General features: G+C 42.7%; 1 protein-coding gene across 47 annotated transcripts in view; it reads left to right on the forward strand.

Annotated features, from left to right (window-relative positions):
- Positions 1-24,023, forward strand: part of UACA (uveal autoantigen with coiled-coil domains and ankyrin repeats) — a 109,419-nt gene that overhangs the window by 66,089 nt on the left and 19,307 nt on the right. For 11 of the 47 annotated variants that reach the window (XR_011381122.2, XR_007915507.3, XR_011381121.2 and 8 more), the window contains 8 exons: positions 4,444-4,514; positions 4,617-4,723; positions 7,953-8,134; positions 10,125-10,162; positions 12,398-12,466; positions 14,478-14,585; positions 19,425-19,457; positions 20,485-20,583. Coding sequence is in view for 43 of the 47 variants with exons in the window: in XM_051835666.3 (XP_051691626.3) it covers positions 4,444-4,514; positions 4,617-4,723; positions 7,953-8,134; positions 10,125-10,162; positions 12,398-12,466; positions 14,478-14,585; positions 19,425-19,457; positions 20,485-20,583 (707 nt within the window). In the remaining 4 variants the exon portion in view is untranslated. Of the gene's footprint in view, positions 1-4,443; positions 4,515-4,616; positions 4,724-7,952; positions 8,135-10,124; positions 10,163-12,397; positions 12,467-14,477; positions 14,586-17,071; positions 17,162-19,424; positions 19,458-20,484; positions 20,584-24,023 lie in introns of all 47 variants that reach the window. The other 36 variants (XR_016218487.1, XM_070054776.2, XM_051835668.3 and 33 more) reach the window with 11 other exon arrangements.

A 24,023-nucleotide genomic window follows, 5' to 3' on the forward strand; every position in this document is an offset into this window, starting at 1 on the left:
CCAGGTGCCAGGAGCTTCTTCCAGGTCTCCCACATGTTGCAGGGCCCCAGGGACTTGGGCCATCTTCTGCTGCTTTCCCAGGCCATAGCTTTCCCATGCTGGCACTGTGGCGTAGCGAGTAAAGCTGCAGCCTGTAGTGCCGGCATCCCATATGGGCGCCAGTTCAAATCTCAGCTGCTCCACTTCTGATCAAACTCTGCTAATGTTCTGAGTGAACAGAACATTGGAAGATGGCCCAAGCAATTGGGCCCCTTCACTTGCATGGGAGACCTGGAAGAAGCTCCTGGCTTCTGGCTTTGAATTGGACCAACCACAGCCATTGCAGCTGTTTGGGGAGTGAACCAGTGGATGGAAGAACTTTTTCTCTGGTGCTCTCTCTCTCTCTAACTTTGCCTTTCAAATAAATAAATAAGTCTTTAAAAAAAAAAAAGATGTATTATGCTTTGCTTGGCCTTCAAATTTGTTTTTTTTTAAACTTTTATTTAATAAATATAAATTTCCAAAGTACAGCTTATGTGTTACAATTGTTTTCTCCCCCCCAATACTTCCCTCCCACCTGCAACCCTCCCATCTCCTGCTCCCTCTCCCATTCCATTTGCACCAAGATTCATTTTCAATTCTCTTTATATACAGAAGATCACTTTAGTATATATTAAGTAAAGATTTCAATGGTTTGCACCCACACAGAAACATAAATTGTAAAATACTGTTTGAGTACTAGTTATAGCATTAATTCACATTGAACACCACATTAAGGACAGAGATCTTACATGAGGAGTGAGTGCACAGTGACTCCTGTTGTTGACTTAACAAATTGACACGCTTGTTTATGGCGTCAATAATCTCCCTAGGCTCTTGTCATGAGTTGCCAAGGCTATGGAAGCCTTTTGAGTTCACTGACTCCGATCTTATTTAGACAAGGTCTTAGTCAAAGTGGAAGTTCATTCCTCCCTTCAGAGAAAGTTACCTCCTTTGATGGGATCTGCTTCCAACTTTTCCCCATTCAATAGGATGGTGGCCTTGGGTTTTTCATAAATTGCTTTGATTGTACTGAGGAATATTCCTTCTATACCCAATTTGCTTAGAGTTTTCATCATGAAAGGGTGTTGTATTTTATCAAATGCTTTCTCTGCATCTATTGATAATCATATGGTTTTTCTTCTGCAGTTTGTTAATGTGGTATATCACATTGATTTGCAAACATTGAACCATCCCTGCATACCAGGGATAAATCCCACTTGGTCTGGGTAGATGATCTTTCTGATGTGTTTTTGCATTCTGTTGGCCAGAATTTTATTGAGGATTTTTGCGTTTATGTTCATCAGGGATGTTGGTCTGTAGACAGTTACAGAGGGAGGGAGAGACAGAGAGAAAGAGCTTCCATCCGCTGGTCTTTGAGAGAAGCTTTGAGCAACAGCAGTTTTACTAGAGAAAGAGATCTTCCATCTGTTTTCATTTCCCAAATGGCTGCAATGGTTGGCGTGGGCTAGGCTGAAGCCAGGAACCCAGAAACCCAGAATTCTGTCCACATTTCCCATGTGGATGACAGAGACCGAATTATTTGGGCCTTCTTCTGCTGCCTTCTCAGGTGCATTAGTAGCAATTTGGGTTGGAAGCAGAGCAGCTGGTCCCGAAAGAACTGACTCTGCAGTATGGGATGCTGACTTTGCAGTTGGTAACTTAACCTGCTGTGCCACAAACTGATCCCATATTTTTCCTATGAACTCTAATGTTGGCCAGAGAAGTAGCTAGTGTGATTTTTTTTTAAAAAGACAAATTATTTTTTTTAAAGATTTATTTATTTATTTGAAATAGAGTTACAGTGGCAGAGAGAGAGCGAGAGAGAGCGAGCGAGCGAGCGAGAGAGAGGTCTTCCATCCACTCCCCAGATGGCTACAACAGCCAGAGCTGTGCAAATCCAGAGCCAGGAGCTTCCTCTGGGTCTCCCATGTGGGTGCAGGGGCCCAAGGACTTGGGCCATCTTCTAGTGCTTTCCTAAGCCATAGCAGAGAGCTGGATCAGAAGCGGAGCAGCCAGGACTCGAACCAGTGCCCATATGGGATGCTGGCACTACAGGCAATGGCTTTACCTGTAACACCACAGTGCCAGCCCCCAAAAGACAAATCTTTTAAAATGTTGATTAACATTTTTGAAGTTTTTTGTTTTAAAGATTAAATTTCAAAAGTCCTCATGGAAACCAATCATATATGAATAAAGTTTTATAATGAACATTTCAAATAAATTATTTTGGTATTTTTTCTCATGGAATGACAACAGCATTAATATTGTCTTATTTAAATTAGCTCTCATCAAGATTATTACTTGGACATTTCTGGTTTTTTGTACAGGTTGTGTATCCCTTATCTGGAATACTTGGGACCAGAAGTACATGGGGTTCCAGGTTCTTTGATTTTGGAGTATTTGTGTATCTTTATTTATTTACTTATTTTTAAAGATTTATTTATTTATTTGAAAGGCAGAGTTACAGAGAGGCAGAGGCAGAGAGAGAGTCTTCTGTCTGCTGGTTTACTGGTTTACTCCCCACATGGCCGCAACTGCCAGAGCAGAGCTGATCCAAAGCCAGGAGCCTGGAACTTCTTCCAGCTTTCCCACATAGGTGCAGGGGCCCCAGGACTTGGACTATCTACTGCTTTTCCAGGCACTTCAGCAGGGAGCTAGATCGTAAGTGGAGCAGCTGGGACTCAAACTAGTGCTCATATGGAACACTGGCACTGCAGGTGACGGCTTTACCTGCTGTGCTACAGTGTTGGCTCAGGATTTGCTTATCATGAGACATGTTGGGGATACAATCCGAGTCTAATTATGAACTTAATTTATGCTTTATGTGAAGTTTATATACATTGCCTGTAATACATACATATTATACGTATGTATAATGCTATACCTTCAGATACAAAGTATGTTTAAAAATGTAAATGAAATGGTTCCATGGTGTGGAAAGTCCTACATGAGACGTGTGGGTATTCACTTTCTTCTGCGTCCTCAGTTTCTTCTTCTGGCTCAGCAAATTCTTTTTTCTTTGGAAGGTCACACTCTCTAAGCATATTTTTATTTTACTATTTTTAAAAGATTTATTTATTTATTCGAAAGTCAGAATTAGGGAGAGAAGGAGAGACAGAGACAGAGAGAGAGAGAGAGAGAAGTCTTCCATCTGCTGGTTTACTCCCCAGTTGGCAACAACAGCTGGAGCTGCGACAATCTGAGGCCAGGATCTAGGAGCTTCTCCTGGGTCTCCCAAGCGGGTGCAGGGCCCAAGGACATGGGCCATCTTCTACTGCTTTCCCAGGCCACAGCAGAGAGCTGGATCGGAAGTGGGCAGCCGAGATTCGAACCAGCACCCATATGGGATGTTGGCACTGGAGGCAGTGGCTTTACCCACTACGCCACAGCGCCGGCCCCTCTAAGCATACTTTTAGGACAGGCAGAACTTTCCCTGCATTTAGAGCACTTAGATTTATCAAAGCAGTTTGTCTTCAAGTAACTCAGCTGCTCTTCCACTGTCGATGGCAGTGCTTGCTGTTATCACTCTACTAAATACAAGTATGTTGTTTATTGTGCTGGTACAGTTCTGAGCAGAGTCTTTATTCAAAAACAGAATGAATGCAACCCCTTTACTCTTCCTGGTGTCTTTATCTTTGATTATAGTAACCTTTACAACTTTCCTGTGCTTGGAGAATATCTGGTATAAGTCATTGTTAGGGGAAAAGGCAGGTTGGTAGTATGTGCTGTGCTGTTGCTTGGGTCAGTCCACCACTCATTTCTTCAGGTTGGGAATGGCTGTACATGAGCCCTTGGCCTGGCCGGCTCACCTCTGACTCCTCCAGCCTCCTCGCTGCTTCCTGGGCAGAGTGGGTTATGGCAGGAGCTGGTGCTGAGAAACTGACTGGAGCGGGTATAGGCCCTGGCAATGGCATGTCTGCATGATGTGATTTGATCACATAATTTTTGCAGAGTGACTCCATAAGTATTATTTTGGTCAGAAATGGCAACGTCAGCTTATAAAAGAAAGTATGAACTTTGTGGGCAATGCTTTATTCAGTGTGGCTATTCTATACAAATGTGAATAATTCCTTTAAAAACTGAGCTAACTTCAAGGGTCAAGGTAATAATAGCCATAGTTAGAAATTCACGTAAATAGAAATCTTGGTTTGTATTGTCTGTGTTCTCCCTTACAATAGCAGTATCTTCTGATCTTACACATGAATGACACTGTTCCTTTGTCCCAATAAATTATAAAAATTTTATCAACGGATGGAATCTGTTTTAAGCTAGAAAGTTGATGTTTGTAATGCTGAACTGAGAGTGAAGGCTACCACGTTTGGTGTGTTAGAAATGGAATAGTTTGTACCTTCTACTGACCTAGAAGAACACCGTGTGTCATAGCAACTTATCAACCTTTGTGACTTTGCCTGTTTTTCAAAGCCATGGCAGACTGTCCTTCCAGCATACAGCTGCTTTGCGACCATGGGGCCTCTGTGAATGCCAAAGACATTGTGAGTCAGCTCATGTTCATCTTTATTTCTGTGCATGTATTCTAGCCATACATTTTATGGTGTTTGTTTCCTTGGTGACCTTCTGTTTTTCTTGTTCCTTAGGATGGCCGGACACCGCTTGTTCTGGCTACTCAGATGTGTAGGCCAACGATATGTCAACTGCTAATTGATAGAGGAGCAAATGTTAACTCCAGAGACAAACAAAACAGGTGATTCCTTCCTCACGGTTCCTCACATACCCGCAGGCCACAGTGACTGTGAAACTGCTGCTGTGACTTGGCCTCTCCATCCCTCCCTGCTCTCCCTCCCTGAATTTGTTCCTCTGAGGAACTGGCATCCACTTCTCAGAGTCAGAGTCCACTGTAGAAGCAAGAGAGGGAAGTAGGGGATGCTGAGAGCAAATGCGGACTAAAAGCATTAATTAGGTCCCATTTTGGAGCTAAGTAACTGAAAGAGGAATTATGTCCCAGAGGTTTTTTTGTTTTGTTTTGTTTTGTTTTTTAAAGATTCATTTATTTATTTGAAAGGCAGAGTTAGAGAGGGAGAAGAAGTGAGAGGGAGAGAGAGAAAGATATCTTTTCTATCCACTAGTTCACTCCCCAGATGGCTATAACAGCTGGGGGTGGTCCAGGTTGAAGCCTTGTGGATGTAGGGCTCAAGCCCTTGGGCCATCCTCTGCTGCTTTCCCAGGCACATTAGCAGGGAGCTGGATTGGAAACAGAGCAGCTAAGACTCGAACCAGTGCCCGTATGGGATGCTTTCACTGCATGAGACATCTTAACCTGGTGGGCCACAATGCTGGCCCCTGTTTTAAACTTCAAAGAAAATCTTTAAAAAAATTAGGACACATAAGAAGTAAAATAGGATTAAAAATTGTATCTATGGTCTTCTTCATCTGTAGATCTTTTGAGGTTAAAGTGATGCCTATGGAGGGTGAACCAATGGAAGGAAGACCTTTCTCTCTGTCTCTGTCTCTCTCTCTCTCACTGTCTAACTCTATCTGTCAAATAAATAAATTAAAAAAAAAAAAAAAAAAAAGGAAGTGATGCCTGAATGTTCTGGAACTTGATGTGTTTTCGTGGTTGATGTTCTGAAGTGTTTTCTCTCCTTACCCGGCCTAGCCTTAGTGCTGCCTCCTTTGAAATGAGTCATCTTCTGTACCTTGGATTCCCTCCGTGTAATCTTGCTCCAGCATTTGATGTTATTTCAGTTCATGGGTTCTTCTTTTTTTTTTTTTTTTTTTTTTTTTTTTTTTGACAGGCAGAGTTAGACAGTGAGAGAGAGACAGAGAGAAAGGTCTTCCTTTCCGTTGGTTCACCCCCCAAATGGCCGCTACAGCTGGCACTGTGCCGATCCGAAGCCAGGAGCCAGGTACTTCCTCCTGGTCTCCCATGCAGGTGCAGGACCTAAGCACTTGGGCCATCCTCTACTGCCTTCCTGGGCCACAGCAGAGAGCTGGACTGGAAGAGGAGCAACTGGGACTAGAACCCAGGGTACCAGCGCCGCAGGCAGAGGATTAGCCAAGTGAGCCACGGCGCCGGCCTTAGTTCATGGGTTCTAATGATTTGTATCTGCTTTCCCCTTGCTCTTCTACAGGTCTAATGTATCATGGTGCCTACTCTAGTTAGGGTCACCGTACCTCTGACATTAGGTATCTGATCATCCCCCACAGTAGCTGAAGTATTACGATAGCTTGAACTTGAGATTTCCAGGATTCTGTAGGCAATACACAATAAAATTGATGGTTTCTTTTCATTTATTTTTCCGAACATATTTGTAGTTTGTTGGAAGTGGATAAATTTAGCAGTCTTTAGATGCCAGATTTCATAGCTTTCAGTGTATTTACTGTTCATTCATGTCCAAGGAGTAAATTCTTAAGCATTTCAATTATTAATATGATTATTAAGAAAGGGGCTTTTTGCATTACTTTTTGTTTGGAGATACTATAATTTGACCAAGCATGACTAAAAAACGTTGATTTCAAAATCTCTGACAGGAGTGATCTGGTTGATCCATATATAGTGCCTTATACTTTTCTAGATCTTCCCCTTTTTGTGTTCCTAAAGATTTATGTTATATATTTAAGACAGACTTACAGAGAGAGATTGATCTTCCATCTACTGGCTCACTCTCCGAATGACTGCAACAGTCAGGGCTAGGTCAGGCCAAAGCTAGGACTGGAACTCTGTCTGGGTCTCCTACATGGTGACTGGGGCCCAGGTTTTTGGGCCATACTCTGCTGCTTTCCTAGGCACATTAGCGAGGAGCTGGATTGGAAGTGTAGCAGTTGGTACTTGAACCCATGCTCATATGGGATGCTGGCATCACAGGTGGTAGCTTATCCCACTGTACCACAACACCAGCCCCTAGATCTTAGTCAAAGCAGCTTTGTCCATGTTTTCCCATTGAAAGTTCTCCCCATAACAGTGAGATAGGGCAATGTGCTGTATATACTAGAGAGCAGATGATTTTAAAAGTCATTAGCTTATTTTCTGGCACTGTTTCTTTAGGGTTCTTTTTTATTTTTAGTGTTTGATTCACCTAATAACAGTGACTTCTTTAATGCCTGGGGTGTATAAAGTTTTATACCAGCCAACATGGAGCAGGAATTGTTGAATGAGAAACAGCAGATACATAACAGGGTGAGGGCAGAAATCAGCTCCCTTAGAACATGCACAGTTCACAATTGAAGACAGAGTTAGATATTTGGTGAATCCCTCAGCAGTGAAAATAGGGAATTGGAAAAAATAGTTTTTAAGGGTCCTCCTGAATTTCTGTAGTAGATTGTCTTTTTGCATGATCGGTACTTTCTGATAGACTGTGATAGGTTTAAGTGGTGATGGTCCCTTCACAGCTCAGTAAAGCAGTGGCCCATGTTAATGGAGGGTTAGTTGAGGAAAATTCTTTTGAGGAGAGAAGTTTAAAATGAAGTCTGAAGACATGAAAGTTCCCAGGAGAAAGAAGCACGGCTCTTTTCAACAGAGACAGCGCGAATAGAATCTGATGGTTCTCTGGGGACAGAAGGGGTTCATGGTGGGGTGTGGTTTGCATGATGTGGTATGGTTCATTAAAGGACTCTGCATGGGTGAGATTTGAGCAGAAGGTAACAGTATTAGTTGGATTAGTTGGAGGAGAGTTTTATGGAAATTATTTACTTGCAGGATGCTGAAGAACTGGAATAAATCTAGTTTGGTAACAGTAATTAAAGTATATAAGGTAATCTGAGATTTTATCTTTGTAGACTGAACATACAAAGTAAATGTTTTCATAAATGTGATTAAGTTAGAGCACAAGATAAAATATGCAGTGAAATCTGCAACAGGTGTAAGTTCCTAAAGTAGTACTTGTTCTATAAGAAGAAAAGCTCTGGCAGAAAATTTCCGAAGTGCTTGCTTTCATTTTTCTGAAGAATTTGTCGTCTTTTGTTTTTACTTTTAGAACTGCTCTCATGCTAGGTTGTGAGTATGGTTGCAAAGATGCAGTGGAAATCTTAATTAAAAATGGAGCTGACATCAGCTTGCTGGATGCCCTGGGCCATGACAGTTCATACTATGCAAGAATTGGTGACAACCTGGACATTCTGACCTTGTTGAAGACAGCGTCAGAAAATACCCACAAAGGTACCAGCAGTGTTGTGTAAGGAGAGCAGTCCAGGGTGGTAAAGTCAGGTTTCTAAAGAGCTTGGGTGGCAAAACTAGAGCAGTGCATCGTGAGAGGCAAAGCATTCCTCACTGACAAACAGGGTTATTCCATCTCCTTCTCTACTGTGCACGTGGTCATGACGTGATGGTCTCTCGGTTGGAGGCAGTGTGTTCCATACTAGGGTACTTCAGAAAGTTTGTGGAGAAACAGAATTGAAAGATAAGTTTATTTTGGTGCACAAAATTTTTTGAAATCCATTCATAGTTTTTTCCCAATATGCATGTCTATGAGCTTTTTGAAGACCCGTTATACTTCATCTAGTTTATCTGGTGAACCTTGACACACTGTGGAGTGATTTAAAAGCTGAGGTGGAAGAATCAATGCAAGTCTTTTGTGAATGCTTTGGTTTGATAAAGAGAGGGCAAGCTGCTGCTTGAGACTTAGTAGACTTTAAATAAGAGTCTCTTTGGGGTGAGAGTTGTGGTACAGCATGTTAATAAGTTCCCACTTGGTTCTCCTGCACTCCATATTAGAATGTGTGGGATCCATGCCAGTCCCACCTCCACTTCAGATCCAAGTTCCTGCCAATGTACCTGGGAGCCAGTGGATGGTGGCCCAAGTACTTGGGTTCCTGCCACCCATGTGGGAGACCCAGGTTGAGTTCCAGGCTCCTGGTTTCTGCCTGGCACAGCTGCAGCTGCTGTGGGCGTTTGGAGAGTGAACTAGCAGATGGGAGTGATGTCTCTCCCTCCCCCTATCCCTCTATCTCCCTCTGTCTCTCTCTGCACTTGAAATAAATAAATCAACCTTAAAAAGAAAGCAAAAGACGTCATTGATTGAATGTGTATAATAAGCATTCAACTGATTTTTGTTGAATACCCATGCCAAGTATTATTCTATGTTTATTAAAGAAAAGTTAGAAAATAAAGTCACAACAAATAAACAAAATTGCTTATCCTGCCACAGAGGAGCTTCTATAAATATTTTGAAGAATATCCTTTCATTTTTATGCATAAAATTGAAGCCATCTATAATCCTGAGTTATACCTTACATTCTTAAGTTTTGAGGGCTCTTCTTTCATGAATAAAAGTTTTTTCTATAGTATGATTCTTATTGTTGTGTAGGATTTAATTTACTTAAAATCATTTCATAGAACAATTTTCTTTAGATGGTGTTTATAATTTTTTACTAATAGCAGTATACTGATGTCTTTATTTGTAAACATTTGAGCATATATTTATTATCCTGTTAGGATCACTTCCTAGCAATTGAGTCACTGGTTTTCAGAGCATGCACATTTCCTAAACTACTGGTGTGTACTGACATATTGCCTTCCAATATAGAAGTGTCTTAATTTTTCCATTTTTCCTACTCCTGTCTCTGGCCTTGAATATTATATATCTGAATAATATATTTTTAAAAACTGCTAATTAGGTAAGGTAAAATTATATTTCAGTATTGTTTTAAATGTGTTGGAGATAAAACTAAAAAGTAGTAAGCTTTGGAGGAAACTTTAAAGTTTATTTTAATTTTTATTAGAGAGAAATGGAAAGAGACACAAAGAGACAGTGGGGGAAGAGAGAGAGAGAGAGTGAGCACTCCTCCTCCCACCCCACTCCCCATCTACTGGTTCCCTCCCTGAATGCCCACAATGACTATTCCTGGGACGGGGCTGGAAACGGGAGCTTGGAACACAATCCAAGTCACCCATGTAGGAGGCAGTCCCCAATTACTTGAGATATGACTCTTGCCTCCTAAGGGTCTATATTAGCAGTAAGCTGGATTCAAGGGTCGGAACTAAGAATTAAACTCAGGTACTCTGATACGGAGGCAGGTGTCTAACCTGCTAGGCTAAAAGTCTGCTCCCTGGGATTTATTTAATATGAACTCAATTGTATAGTTAGATATGGGTATCTATCTGAGTTAATGTTTTCTCATTTTTTTTCTTTCTGTTTTTAAATTTTCAGGGAGAGAACATTGGAAGAAGGGACCCTCTGTACAACAGGTAGCTCACGATATTGATGGTAAAAGTTGCATGTGAGGTTTACATGAAGTACTTAGTGCAGCTGGCTAATTGTTATGCATAACTGTTCTGAGTATAAGTGGATACTCTCTGTAAATGCTACTGTTACTCATACCCAGTGGAACCTAGGTGTTTAGATCATGAGATCCTATCAGCAGGGACAATGGTCTTAGCCACAATGGGTGTACCTTAAATGTGTAGTCTCCTAACTGGACCCTTGAGCATCAACCCTTTTGAGTACAAGGTATCACACTTCCTGGAGATTCTTAAATGGTGTGTTCTAGCTTGGCAGATCGTAGACAGTTTTCCCCTATTGTCTTTTATTAACTGAGTGTAATGTTTACTATTGTGGGAAAATTCTTCCGATGCAGTAAGCAATGAAGGAAACAGAGGTCAAACCTGATGACATACTGTGATTTTAGTAGCATTGTTAACATTTTCATTTCTTTTCAGTCTTTTTTTTTCCGTTTGAACTTGGGGACTTTAAGAAATATGTGAAATACGTGCAATACATGAAGTAATTCATACACAGTACTAACTTTATTAACAAATCACTATTTAACCCTGGTTTTGTGTCTCAGTTTGAATAAACGTCTTGTGTTTTTCCCTAATCATTTTGAATTAGAGTAAGAGGGTTGGCTTTCGGCACTCCAGCTCAAATGCGAGTGCAGGCAGTGTTCCTCTACCGCTGGCTGTTTCCTTCCAGGCTCTCAGCTTCTCTCTAGTGAGAGGAACCTGGGCACTTCCATCCCTGAGGAGAGAGTGAGCAGGTACCTTCTGAGCCACCTCATCTTCATTCTGCATCAGTTCCTTACCACTCACCGGGACCTGAAAGCTTTATCAAAGCTGGCTTTCCTTTTCAGCTTGTGAGAATTAATATGTTCATGCATGGGTCATGTTGTTGACATTTTTATTTTCCATCTGGAACAGCTGTCCCAACCTTCTCCTTGTTTTTCACATAAGATGGAGTAGATTGAAGTCAAAAGTATGCTATGATGTGTGTACCAGCCATGTTACATAAAGTCAGGGAAGACATGAGTGTTAACATGGGAATAATACTTTTAACATGGAAATGATACTGTATCTAAGGCAGCACAAGGAGTTAATATTTTTCTATGAACAGTAGACTAAGGGTTTCTAATTTCTATGTTTCTGTTATTTATTGAATAAACTTTGTACTAAGAGATATGTAATCCCTGTTTTCAAGAGACCTACAGTATAAGTGTAAAAACACTAATTTGGTTGTTTATTCAGTAAATATCTATTGAACACCTACAACATTCTAACTACTGTTCTTAGTGCCAGATGTTGTAGAAAAAGTCTCTACCCTTGCACAGCTCCCGGTTAGCGAGAGAGAAGGAATGTTTAGAATCATAGCCGGTGCTGTGAAGACGCAATAGGATTAAGTGATGAAGTGGGCTAGAGAGGCTGGGTGCTGTGTGGGAGCAGACTCACAGGCTGAGGGCAGGGCAAGTGGAAGTGTGGTTAGCGTGTCCATGAGGCATTAGGAGGACAGTGTGGCAGGAGCAGTGAGTGTGTGCATGGGGGAAAGACCTGGAAGAAGCGGGTGCACATGAAGAAGGACTTTGTCGTGAGGAGTGAGGGCTATGGAATCTGTCCAGCAGTGACTACTGGTAGCAGGCACTATGATGTGGAGTCTATGCACCATTAACTGATGGTAGCAGAAGCGGGAGGTGAGCACCCCCAGCTGTGCATGCATCCACTGTTCCATGGAACCAGAAGTGCAAGAGTCTCTCGTCGTGGCTGCCACAGCTTTTTCGGGAGGGTTATGGGAAAAGATGGGGCTGGTATAGTCTGAGCTGGGCTGGGTGGAGCATGAGGCAGTGGGTGAGGCCTCTAAAGAGAAGGCTGAGTGTGTGAGTTGAACTGGAAGACAATACAGTGCTCTGGAGAAACAGAACGAGGTTAGAGATGTAGCCAGGGTGCAATTATGGATGGCGAATACCTTCCTAAAGGGGCCTGTCCTTCTCATAAGAATGATAGTTTAAAACCCTGCTTCAACAAAACAAACTACCAAAAAAGTGTCTTGGATGGGTGTTCCATTTTGTGTTTTTAAGTGGAAATACTGCCACCTTGTGTTGTGTGCAGCAAAATTCAATAGTGGATAAAACAACATCACTAGCTGGGTGTATTGCTTGCTGAGGAGGAAAATATACTTTTATAACTCTCACACTTGCCAACCTATGTTTTCCAAAGCGGACTTTGACACATATGCAAGGCGAAGTCAGTGTGACGTCAGATCAGAGGGAGCATCAGAACGTTCAGGTAAAAAGAGAAAGGAAACCCTTGATATTTCTTCCCTTATGAAGATTTCCAGTGGTGTTGGTGGGATGGGGAGAAGTGGGGAGCAGGAGAGGGTGACATGTGTTGAGAAAAGGCAGGGGGCTTGTCATGGTTTGTGGTTCTGCTTGCATTTTCTAGCTCAGTCCCTCCCAAGAGAATTGAATTGTTATGAATGTTTGGGCCAGCCCTATGTAAATATGGGACATTAGAGTGTGCTATAGAACATAATGTGTTACTATTTACAAGAAAAGGAAAATAATTTTATTTAAGTCTTTGTTGTAAGTATGTCTTTTTTTGTGGTGAAAATCATATGTTTGTATTCATGTTGGAAAATTAGATAACAAAAAAATTAGATGACTTAATTAAATGACCAAAGTGATGGTCATTCATATAAATAAAATGTCATCTAAACTTTTCCTTAAGACATTTCTAATTTTGATAAGGAAAAATAATTTAGTTAAATTAAATGCATAGTGCTTTTTATCTTTTATTTTGGTGAAGGGTTTAAAAAGTAATGTTGATTATAGTGGAGAAAGAATCCATACTTAGTTTATTTTATGATTGAAATACCATTAAATTACAAACTGAACAGCTGTTTTCAGTATAATAAAGGCATTTTATTTGGGCTTTCTTGGTTTATTATGTGGTGTTTACAAGGGGAACTATAACTTTAAGAAAACTGAGAAGCAGAGATAAATAGACAGTTTCCATTGAGTGAATTACTTTCCAAATACCCCTGAGGGTCCCAAGTTGAAAGTCGAAGCCAGAGCTGGGAACCCAATCTAGGTCTCCCACAAGGATGATAAAATCCAGCACTTTTTTTTTTTTTTTTTTTAAGATTTTGTGTATTTATTATGAGAGGTAGAGTTACAGACAGTTAGAGGGAGAGACAGAGAGAAAGGTCTTCCTTCCATTGGTTCACTCCCCAAATGGCCTCAACAGCCGGAGCTGCGCTGATCCAAAGCCAGGAGCCAGGTGCTTCTTCCAGGTCTCTCACGTGGGTGCAGGGGCCCAAAGACTTGGGCCATCTTCTACTGCTTTCCCAGGCCACAGCAGAGAGCTGGATTGGAAGAGGAGCAGCCGGGACTAGAAGCAGCACCCATTTGGGATGCCAGTGCCGCACGCAGAAGATTAACCTACTGTGCACCACAGTGCTGGCCCTAAATCCAAGCACTTAAGCTATCACCCCTACCTCTCAGGGTTTGCATTAGTAGGAAGCTGGATTAAGGAGCAGAGCTGGGCATTGAACCCAGGCACTCAGATGCGACATGGAAGTCTTTTTTTTTTTTTTTTTTTTAAAGATTTTATTTATTTGAGAGGTAGAGTTACAGACAGAGAAAAGAGGGAGTTACAGACAGAAGAGAGAGAAAGGTCTTCCATCTGCTGGTTCACTCCCCAAATGGCCGAAAAGGCCAGAGCTGAGCCGATGCAAAACCAGGAGCCAGGAACTTCTTCCGGGTCTCCCATGTGAGTACAGAGGCCCAAGGACTTGGGTCATCCTCTACTGCTTTCCCAGAGAGCTGGATTGAAAGTTGAACAGCCGGGTCTCAAACCGGTGCCCATATGGGATGTTGGTGCTTCAGGCTAGGGCATTAACCCACTGCGCCACAGTACCGGCCCCTATACAGGAGCTGTTTGTGATGTCTTCTCAGGGCCCTGACTGATGATTAATTGAACAAAGCATCAGCATAGTCTCATAACCTGTGAGGGTTATGAGTTAGAATGGCAGGTTTCCAAGTGCTGCTTTTGTTTTTTATTAATTGAAAACATGATGGTTGGCTCTTGCATGCATACTCGTTAGATGTCACCAAATAGTTACATTACCTAGCTGTAGATTGTAGATCATTTGAGTGTCATTGAAATTATTATATTCTTGTACTTATATCTGTTTTACATATTTTCTATAGAAGATAGTGAATTGATTTTTTTAAGAATTTCTTCTATAAGAGTTTCTCTCCTACTACTGGCGTAGCATCTGTTATTATTATTTAAGGACTTGGAGATTGAAAATGAAGATTTGAAAGAGAGGTTGAGAAAAATTCAGCAAGAACAAAGAATACTACTGGACAAAGTCAATGGTTTGCAGTTACAGCTGAATGAGGTAAATAATCTGCATAACCAAAGATATAATGCCTTTTACCACAGGTGAGCATTATCAGCAACAAGTTGTTAAGGATCCCAGGAGTTGGGTGTAAAGGAGGTAGCATCAGGTTATACCCTTGAGGAGATTTCCATCTAGCTAGGGACCAGGCCTGTTCCTTGAGACTTTTCCTGTTGAGTCTAGAGCCAGCTGGCAGGTCAGGATGGTGCGGGGACATGCAGGGAAGGAGAGGTCAGTGTGAGCCACTGCTCCTGAGGGGCTGGAGCTGGGACTGACAGGAGGACACTCCAGAGAGCAGGGTTGGGGACAGAATCACAGCAGTGGTGACATCTCTGAGGTCTTTGTCATGAAAGAACTGGCAGTGCTAGAAATACCTACAAATCATTATCTTCAGAGGGACAGGAGGAAATATATGACAGCCAGTGTCATTGTTTCACTTTTTAAATACACATTGTATCATGCCCATTACTTGTCGCAAGTGAACTTTTAGATGATACTTACTTTTCAGGTATAATGCTGCGGCTGTGGCCTTACGATTGTGGTTTTCTCTGTTGCTTTACTCTTTCTGCTTGTTTTAGGTTTTCCTAAAACAATATATTCAAAAGCAAATTTGTGAAGATGTATTTAGTTCTTTATTTGAAAGGCAGAGTGACAGAGAGGAGAAACAGGAAGAGGGAGAGATCGTCCATCTGCTGGTTTATTCCACAAATGGCCACAACAGCCAGGTCTGGGCCAGGCTGAACCAGGAACTTGGAACTGCATTCAGATCTCCATGCGGGTGGCAAGGGACCAAGCACGTGGGCCTTGCTCTGCTGCCTTCAGGCCCTTTAGTGGTGAGGCGGGCAGAGCAGCTGGGACTGGACTGGGCCTCTGATGGGGATGCCCGCATCACAAGAGCAGCTTGGCCTGCTGTGCCACGTGGGGACCTGCACACGGTGCTCTTGTCGTTCACCTGGAAGTCCATGTTTTGTTGGGAGAGCGCTCCAGCTGCCTTCACTGCGGAGAGCAGCTCAGAATCGCGTATGGGTGTCCTTTCGTACCAGCTCCCTTGAGTTGGTCTAATTGCCTGAAGAGCCGTTAGGACTAAAGTTGCGACAAGCCGAGCGCTAGGTGGATTACACTTGAAGAACAAATCGTGGATTGCTAAAAAAAATAAAGGATTCGGGGCCAGTGCGGTGGCGCAGGAGGTTAATCCTCTGCCTGCCACCCTGGCACCCCATATGGTCGCCGGTTCTAGTCCCGGCTGCTCCTCTTTGGATCCAGCTCTCTGCTAATGGCCTGGGAAAACAGTGGAGGGTGGCCCAGGTCTTTGGGCCTCTGCACCCATGTTGGAGACCTGGAGGAGAGTGAGCCAGTGGATGGAAGACCTCTCTCTCTCTCTCTCCCTCTCACTGTCTGTAACTCTACCTGTCAAATAAATAAATAAATAAATAAAAGAAAATATAAAGGATTTATCTAGATATGACAAAGGAAGAAAAAGGCATGAAACATTTGCAAATCTTATGAGAAAAAAGTAATTATTGATAATTTTCAAGAACTGAAGAACGATTTGATTTTGGACAATAGTGCAGCTTTATATATCCCTACTAGATGAATAGAAAAATAGGCAGGGCTGGATTCCACATTATGGAACTCTGCCCCATCAGATTTGAAGGCAGGGTCTTCAAAAGAAAGAAAAGACTGACTTTCTTAGAAAAGAAAGACTGCCTGAAGGCAGAACGTGTGTATCACAAGGGGAGACCAGCAATGTCTGCGGAATGCTGATGAAAATGAACCTTCAACCTAGGCTTGTTTACCCATACAGTCTTTGAAGAATGAGGGCAAAATGAAGACATTTTAAGATTTCCAATATGTAAGAGAATAGTACCTCAGAAAAGGAACTACTAGTCTACCTCTAGTCCCTCCGAAAAAGAACTGCTTAAGAATCTGCTTCTGCGTGAAGAAATGTAACAACACAGGGGAGAGATGTGGTCAACCTCCTTGCCATGGGTGAACCTAGAAATGGGTAAGATGGGTGGTTAAAGTAAATATTCACTAAAAAAATTAGATACTGAATTTGGTAGGGGTAATTCCTGCTTAAGATTTAAATATGAGGGGTTGGTGCTGTGGCACAGCGGGTTAAAGCCCCGACCTGAAGTGCTGGCCTCCCATATGGGCAGTGGTTCTAGTCCCGGCTGCTCCACTTCTGATCCAGCTCTCTGCTGTGGCCTGGGAAAGCAGTAGATGACGGCCCAATTTCTTGGGCCCCTGCACCCGGTGGGAGATCCGGAAGAAGCTCCTGGCTCCTGACTTTGGATTGGCTCAGCTCCAGCCGTTGTAGCAATTTGGGGAGTGAACCAGTGGATGGAAGACCTCTCTCTCTCTCTCTCTGTCTCTACCCCTCTCAGTAACTCTGTCTTTCAAATAAAGAAATCTACTTTTTTAAAAAAGATGTAAATTTGAACACATGTGTTTACTTCCTGTTCCACTGATGTCCCCACTAAAAGTACCGTACGGGGACATTTCAAGAGCATCTTTCAGGACAAATAGAGCAGGCCTGGATACCACAGTTCCAAAGTGCTGAATCTGGAAAGCAGGTGCGTATATGGTAAATGACTTAATAGACTTGAGATCTCTGGATGTGGGGCCAGCAGTGGACGAAGTGAAGTGACTTACAATGCAGATCCTCTGACGGATCTCAGAATTTGGGAGTGAAAGCAGAATGATGAATTAACACCTCTTTAATAAATGGGTTCCTAAATCCCCTCCCTTATCTCATTTAGCCTCAACTGCTCTGCTTTATTCTCTTCCTTCAAGGAAGATTAGAGGTTTAACATCTGGAGAGACGAGTGTCTGAATGAGGTCACTGAGAGCAGTGAGGGTGAGTGGAACATTCAGGACAAAACCAGATCAAGTGAGCACTGGTGTTCTGAGTGCTAGTCCCTGCTAGCCTCCCCCTACTTCGCTACCACGACACTCTTGGTGAGCGCTTCATCAGCCAGCCAGGAGACGGGAAGTCTTCTCAAAGGCTCTGTGAGCCCAGGGGGGAAATTCTTTAAAATACAGAAATGAAGTGTTCAAGGAGGAGCAGCCCAACCATGTTCCCTTGCAGTAAAGCCTTTCCTCACGCAGTGTCTTAGATCTTCCAGCCATGCCAGCACCGGAAAGCCAGGTAACCGGGGAGCACCTCAGCTGTGGAAGGCAGATCCAGTCAACAGGAGAAAGTCAGAAGAAGTGGATTGTGCATTCAAGGGTCTTAAAAACAAATCCCAAGGAGCAGGTGTTAGCCTGCTGGTTAAAGGGCTTACATCCCACACAGCAGTGCCTGGGTTCAATACCCAACTCTGGTGCCTGATTCTGTCAGGGAGACAGCAGTGGTGGCTGTAGTGCCTAAGTCCCTGTCACCCATGTGAGAGAACTGGGTTGAGTTCCTGTTTCCTGACTTTGGCTCTAGCACATCATTTTGGGCATTTGGGGAGTAAACTAGTGGTTGGAAGATCTCTCCATGTCTCTCTGTCAGTCTGCCTCCACTTCTCCAAAATGAAAACAAAAGCAAAACAACCAAGACATGCCTAGTACTAATATTTTTAATGAGACAAGAGGATATCATGTGTATAATTAAGAACAGGATGTTTTAGAAGAGACATTTCTGATGCCAAAAATAAACCTGAGAAACTGTCTTCCAAGCATTGGAAAAAGACAAAGACTTGGCAAATAGAAAAGGTAGGAATACTGGAGAGCAGATAGGGAGGTTCGAAGTCTGAATGACTGTTGCAGAGAGAACAGGGGGTAGAAAATCACCCTTAGATAACTCAGGAACATTTCTCAGAACTGAAAGACCTGATTTTTCCAGCCTGAGAGACCAACAGAGCATGAAGCTAGGTCTACTCTGAAGCATTCATTGTGAAAATTTAGGTTACTGAGGTGAAAGAAGATCCTACAAAGAACCCTCTCAACACCAAAACACTCTTCAAGTCCTATTTTTAAGGTTCAGAAATCAAAATATCTTTGAATCTCTGAATTGAAACATTTGGAGTGAGAAGACGCTGCAGCAATGCCTTCAGAATTTTAAAGAAAATAAATTTCACACTAGGATTCTATAGCCAGCCAAAAACCTAGGCTAATGAGAAAATAGATCATTTCAGATGTGTAAGGTAAATTAGTTATCTTTTACTGTGTAATAAGTTGCCCTCAAACTTAGCAGCTTAAAATAGATGTTTATTAGCTCATACGCTTTCTGAGGTCAGGAACCTGCAAGTGGTTTGATGTTGTGGTTCTGGCACAGGGTCCTGGTGAGGCTGTGGTCAAGCTGTTGCCTGGGACTGTGCTGACTGAGGACAGGATGGGCTGCTTGCAGGCTGCCTGACACATCCGTTGTCTGGAAGCTGCATCAGAGAGCTCAGTTTTGAACAACAAAATTAGTATTTTGGTTTTAACATTTCTCTAAACATGGACTTTAGAAAGAAAAAAGAATGTGTCTGTCTTTTATGTGTACATTGATAGTGGTACAGACAGCAAAAAAGTTAAGAAGGCAAAAGAATGAATTCACACTAATATGCCTGTGGTGTAGTGAGAAGGGACTGAACCATTGCTGGGCATCTGGGGAGTGAAGCAGCAAGGACTGGAAAAGAGTAGTGGACATGAGGCTGGGGCAGAAGGAGCAGGTAGGAGCTGGGGTCGGAAGTGCTCCTCAGCTGGGCGGCGGGAGGGTAAGTGACAGCTCCTGCAGCAAGGGGGTGAAGCACACACGCTTTCCTGGCACACCCTCGTCCCCAGTCTTCTGAAAAGGTGGTTGGCAGGCTCCTGTCTTTTAAGGTAAACGTTCAAGAATTGAAGTTCTTTTCTTCTTTTTATATTTAGGAAGTGATGGTTGCTGATGATCTGGAAAGTGAGGTAAAATGAATTTTACTTAAAGTGATGAGCTTGTTTTGTAAATTGAGAATGATTTGAGAATGATATGGGCTAGGTGTGCAGCTAGGTATCTCTGGTGAGCTGAATATCAAAAGCCCCCATGTAGAAGTCTCTTCTCCTACTTGTCATTCAAAACACCCCCTTTCCTGGGATACATCTGCTTCATCCGGGACCTGGGGGAAGATGCCATGACAGAGTGGATATTGAGCTCCACGTGGAACTCAGGTGGCTTCACGCCTGGGGAGGCACTGCTCCGAGCTCGTTAAACAGGTCGGCACTGGGAGATGATCGCTGCCTCTACCCCACAGACCACAGTGTGGAGGGACTCTGTCTCTCCTTTCTCTTCCCTGGATCCTTTTCCTGTCAGGCAAATCTTGTGGTTCCCTGCCCACTCATGACAAGTGTTTCTCTGTGTCGGGGCAAACCATGCTCCATATATGTGTGTGCTCACTTTCTTACCATTTAAGTAAACTTCATTACCTTGTGTACCTTATTTTTGTCAGCACTGAGAATGCTTTTCTTTGTGTGTGGCTGCCCCCTTCCCCCATCGCACACGTCAGGAGTGTCACAGAGGTTCAGATTCTGAACTGAGATGGAGACCAGAATTCTCTTTCTGGTTATTGCTTGAAGGGAAAGCGTGAAGCCTGCATGTGACAGTAAAAGAGTTTTGAACACAGTGGTGTGGGTTATCGTGAGCACTTTGTTTTTACTGCCTCTGAATGTCCATTGCTGTGAAACATGCCACAGAAAGATGAAAAGCTAATCATTATGAAGAACATGTCTGAACAGATGTGACTTCAAACAGACAACAGAGGTTGGAATTTCCCAAATCCTAGTGTGTTTATTGTCTGTTTCATTACCAACTGTACTCACGGGTAAACTCCCCGGGTTGGAAACGTCATTCACTCTGGGCCCCACGGTGCTCCTTGTTGACATTTTCTGCTTCATATTTTAACCCAGTTTCAAGCACAGGGTGGCTTTACTGTGTATTTGCTCCTTTCTGTTCCAGAGAGAAAAGCTGAAGTCCCTTTTGGCAGCCAAAGAAAAGCAGCATGAGGAAAGCTTAAGAACCATTGAGACTCTGAAAAATAGATGTAAATATTTTGAGGTATACGAAACTTAAAACTTAAATTATTTCCTCCAGTTCATTCTGTGTATTGGTGAGAGACTTCGTGTCAGACTTGACCTTGGTTGTGGTTATGAATCTGTTCTTGTAGGGGGATCTGGGGCAGTTTGTTAAAGGCCCTGTCCTCTGAATTCTTTGTTGTCCAAACTTAACCTTTTTTTTTTTTTTTTTTTTTTTTTGACAGGCAGAGTTAGACAGTGAGAGAGAGAGACAGAGAGAAAGGCCTTCCTTCTGTTGGTTCACCCCTCAAATGGCTGCTACGGCCAGTGCGCAGTCAGAGGATTAGCCTAGTGAGCCGCGGCGCCGGCCCAAACTTAACCTTTTCAAAACTCATATCTTTGCCTGTAAATTGGCAGTGGTTTTGATGAAAATGATAATAAAGCATCATGAATGGGAAGTGGTACCTTCAAGATCTTTGCAGAAAGGACTGTTGTATGTGGATTAGTCAGGACATTTGTGAGAGCAGTGTGTCCACCAAACTGAGTGCATATACTCGCCTTTGGTCAGGTCCATCAGTTTTTAAGTGTTCAGGGGGATGTTTTCTTTAAACTTTTTGTTGAGTAATCTCCCTCAGGAGGGAGACGTAAAAGTCAGTGAGTTTCCACAAGTGGGCGCCTGCAGAACTGGAAGCCTGCCTCACTGCTTCCTGTCCCTGCTCCCTTCTTCAACTGTTAGCTGCACAGTGCATTCCGAGGGTTGCTGTGTATATTTTCTAAGTGTCACTGAGGTCACTAAGGAGTGTGGATGATTCAGCATGGATCTCCCAGCCTGGTTGGGCATTAAACTCCAAAGCATAATAAAGAATAAGGGCCGTGGGCTGTTCATACTGCTGTAACAAAACACCTGAAACAGGATCATTTATAAAGAACAGAAATTAGTTTCTCAGGGTTTCGGGGACTGAGCAGTCCAAGACAAAAGTGCTCGTGTTCGGTGTCTGCTGAGGGTCTTCTTGCGGTGTCATTGCCTGCAGAGGACTGAGACTTGTGTCCTTAATAAGTGGAGGGCAGGAGGGGGCAAGCTCATTCCTTGCCCCTCTTGCATGGGTGCTGATGCACTGATGATTTAACCCACCACTTAACACCATCCCAATGAGACTTATATAAATTGCTTTGGATAGCATAAACATTTTGATGATATTAACTTATCCATGAACATGAAAGGTTTTTAATTTTTTTGGTAGTCTTCTATTTCTTTTATTGGTGTTTTTTGTAATTTTCATTGTAGAGGTCTTTTACATCCTTGGCTAAGTTTATCCTAAGGTAGTTAATGTTTTTTTGTAGCTATTGTGAATATGATTGCTCTTCCAAGTTTGTTCTCAACCAGGCCATTGTTGATGTATACAAATGCTATATGTTTTTGTATCCTGCAACTTTGCAGAATTCTCTTTTATCGGTTCTAATAGTCTTTTGGTGGAGTCTCATGGTTCTTCTATGTAAAGGATGTCATCTGAAAACAGGAATAATTTGACTTCCTCCTTTCCAATTTATATTCCTTTGATTTTTTTTTTCTTGACTAATGGCTCTGGCTAAAACTTCTAAAAACTATTTTGAATAAAAGTGGTGAGAGTGAACATCTTTGTCTGGTTCCAGATCTTAGTAGAAGTGATTTTTCTCTTTGAATATGATGTTGGCTATGGGCTTGTCATATATTGCCTTTATTGTGTTGAGGCATGTTACTTCTATATCTGATTTTTAAATTTTTTTTATCATGAATGGGTTTTATCAAATGCTTTTTTTACTTTTTTTACATCTTTGAGATGATTTGTAATTTTTATCCTTCTTTCTGAATGATTTATAACATTCATTGATTTGCATATGTTGAACCATCCCTGCATCCTTGGGATAAATCCTACTTGTTCAAGATGAATTATCTTTTTGATTGCTGTTGAGTTAGATTTACTACTGTTCTGTTAAGGTTTTTTTTGAGGGGGGGACAGGAAGAGTGGACAGTGGGGATTAGCCTATTGAGCTGCGGAGCCAGCATTAAGGTTTTTTTTTTAATAGATTTATTTATTTATTTGAAAGTCAGAGAGAGAAGAGACACAGATAGAGAGAGGTCTTTTTTTTAAAAAAAAATTTTTTTTTTTTTTGACAGGCAGAGTTAAAACAGTGAGAGAGAGAGACAGAGAGGAAGGTCTTCCTTTTCCATTGGTTCACCCCCCAAATGGCCACTACGGCCAGTGCACTGTGCCGATCCGAAGCCAGGAGCCAGGTGCTTCCTCCTGGTCTCCCATGCCAGTGCAGGGCCCAAGGACTTGGGCCATCTTCCACTGCACTCCCGGGCCACAGCAGAGAGCTGGACTGGAAGAGGAGCAACCGGGACAGAATCCGGCGCCCCAACCGGGGCTAGAATCCGGGGTACTGGCGCCGCAGGTAGAGGATTAGCCTAGTGAGCCACGGCACCGGCCGAGAGAGAGGTCTTTCATCTGATAGTTCACTCCCCAGCTGGCTGCAACAGCAGAAGCTTCGCAGATCTGAAGCCAGGAGCCAGCAGCCTCCCCCTGGGTCTCCCACGTGGGTGCAGGGGCCCAAGGATTTGGCCATCTTCCACTGCTTTCCCAGGCCATAGCAGAGAGCTGGATCAGAAATGGAGCAGCTGGGACCCGAACTGGTGCCCATATGGCATGCTGGCACTGCAGGTGGTGGCTTTACCCACTACATCACAGCACTGGCCCCTGTTAAGGATTTTTACATCTGTGTTCATCAGTGATATTGGTCTATGGTTTTTTAAATTGTATCCTTGTCTGGTTTTGAATTAAATGGTGGCCTCATAGAATGAGTTTGGATAGATTCTCTTTTTTCAGTTATTTGGAATATTTGAGAAGATTTGGTGTTGCTCTTTATAATTTTGATAGACTTGAGCAGTAAAGCCATGTAATTCTGGGTTTTTCTTTGGAGATTATTATTGATTCAGGTTTTCTCTGTCTTTGTGATTCAGTTTTGATTAAATGTGCACATGTCACAGTCAGTGCGGTAGGTAAGATTCCATTCCCAGGTGCTAATGTGAGTGAATCCCTGCAGTGAAAGTGGCCCTTCCTTCCTGCTGAGATGAAACAGCAGTGGCCTCCACATATTTTTCAGTTCTTTTGGGCCTCACTTTTTTTTTTTTCCTGTAGAGTAATAAAGTTTTCCTTGAATCACCTCATTGCTTTTATTGTTTAAAGAATTATTTATGTATTTGAAAGGGAGAAGCAGTGAGAGAGATATTCCATCTCCTGGTTTGCTTCCCAAATGGCTGCAGCAGGCAGGGATGGATCAGGCCAAAGCCAGGAGCCAGGAACTCCATCTGGATCTCCCATGTGGGTGGCAGGGCCAACTACTTTTATAATCTTCTGCTGCCTTTCCAGACACATTATCAGGGAAAGGGTTGGGAGTGGAGTGGCACTGCCATGTGGGGTGCTGACATCACGAGTGGGAGGCTTA

This window comes from Oryctolagus cuniculus, chromosome 12, assembly GCF_051225735.1.
Source record: "Oryctolagus cuniculus isolate XC-2025 breed Fujian yellow rabbit chromosome 12, ASM5122573v1, whole genome shotgun sequence".
NCBI lineage: Eukaryota > Metazoa > Chordata > Mammalia > Lagomorpha > Leporidae > Oryctolagus > Oryctolagus cuniculus.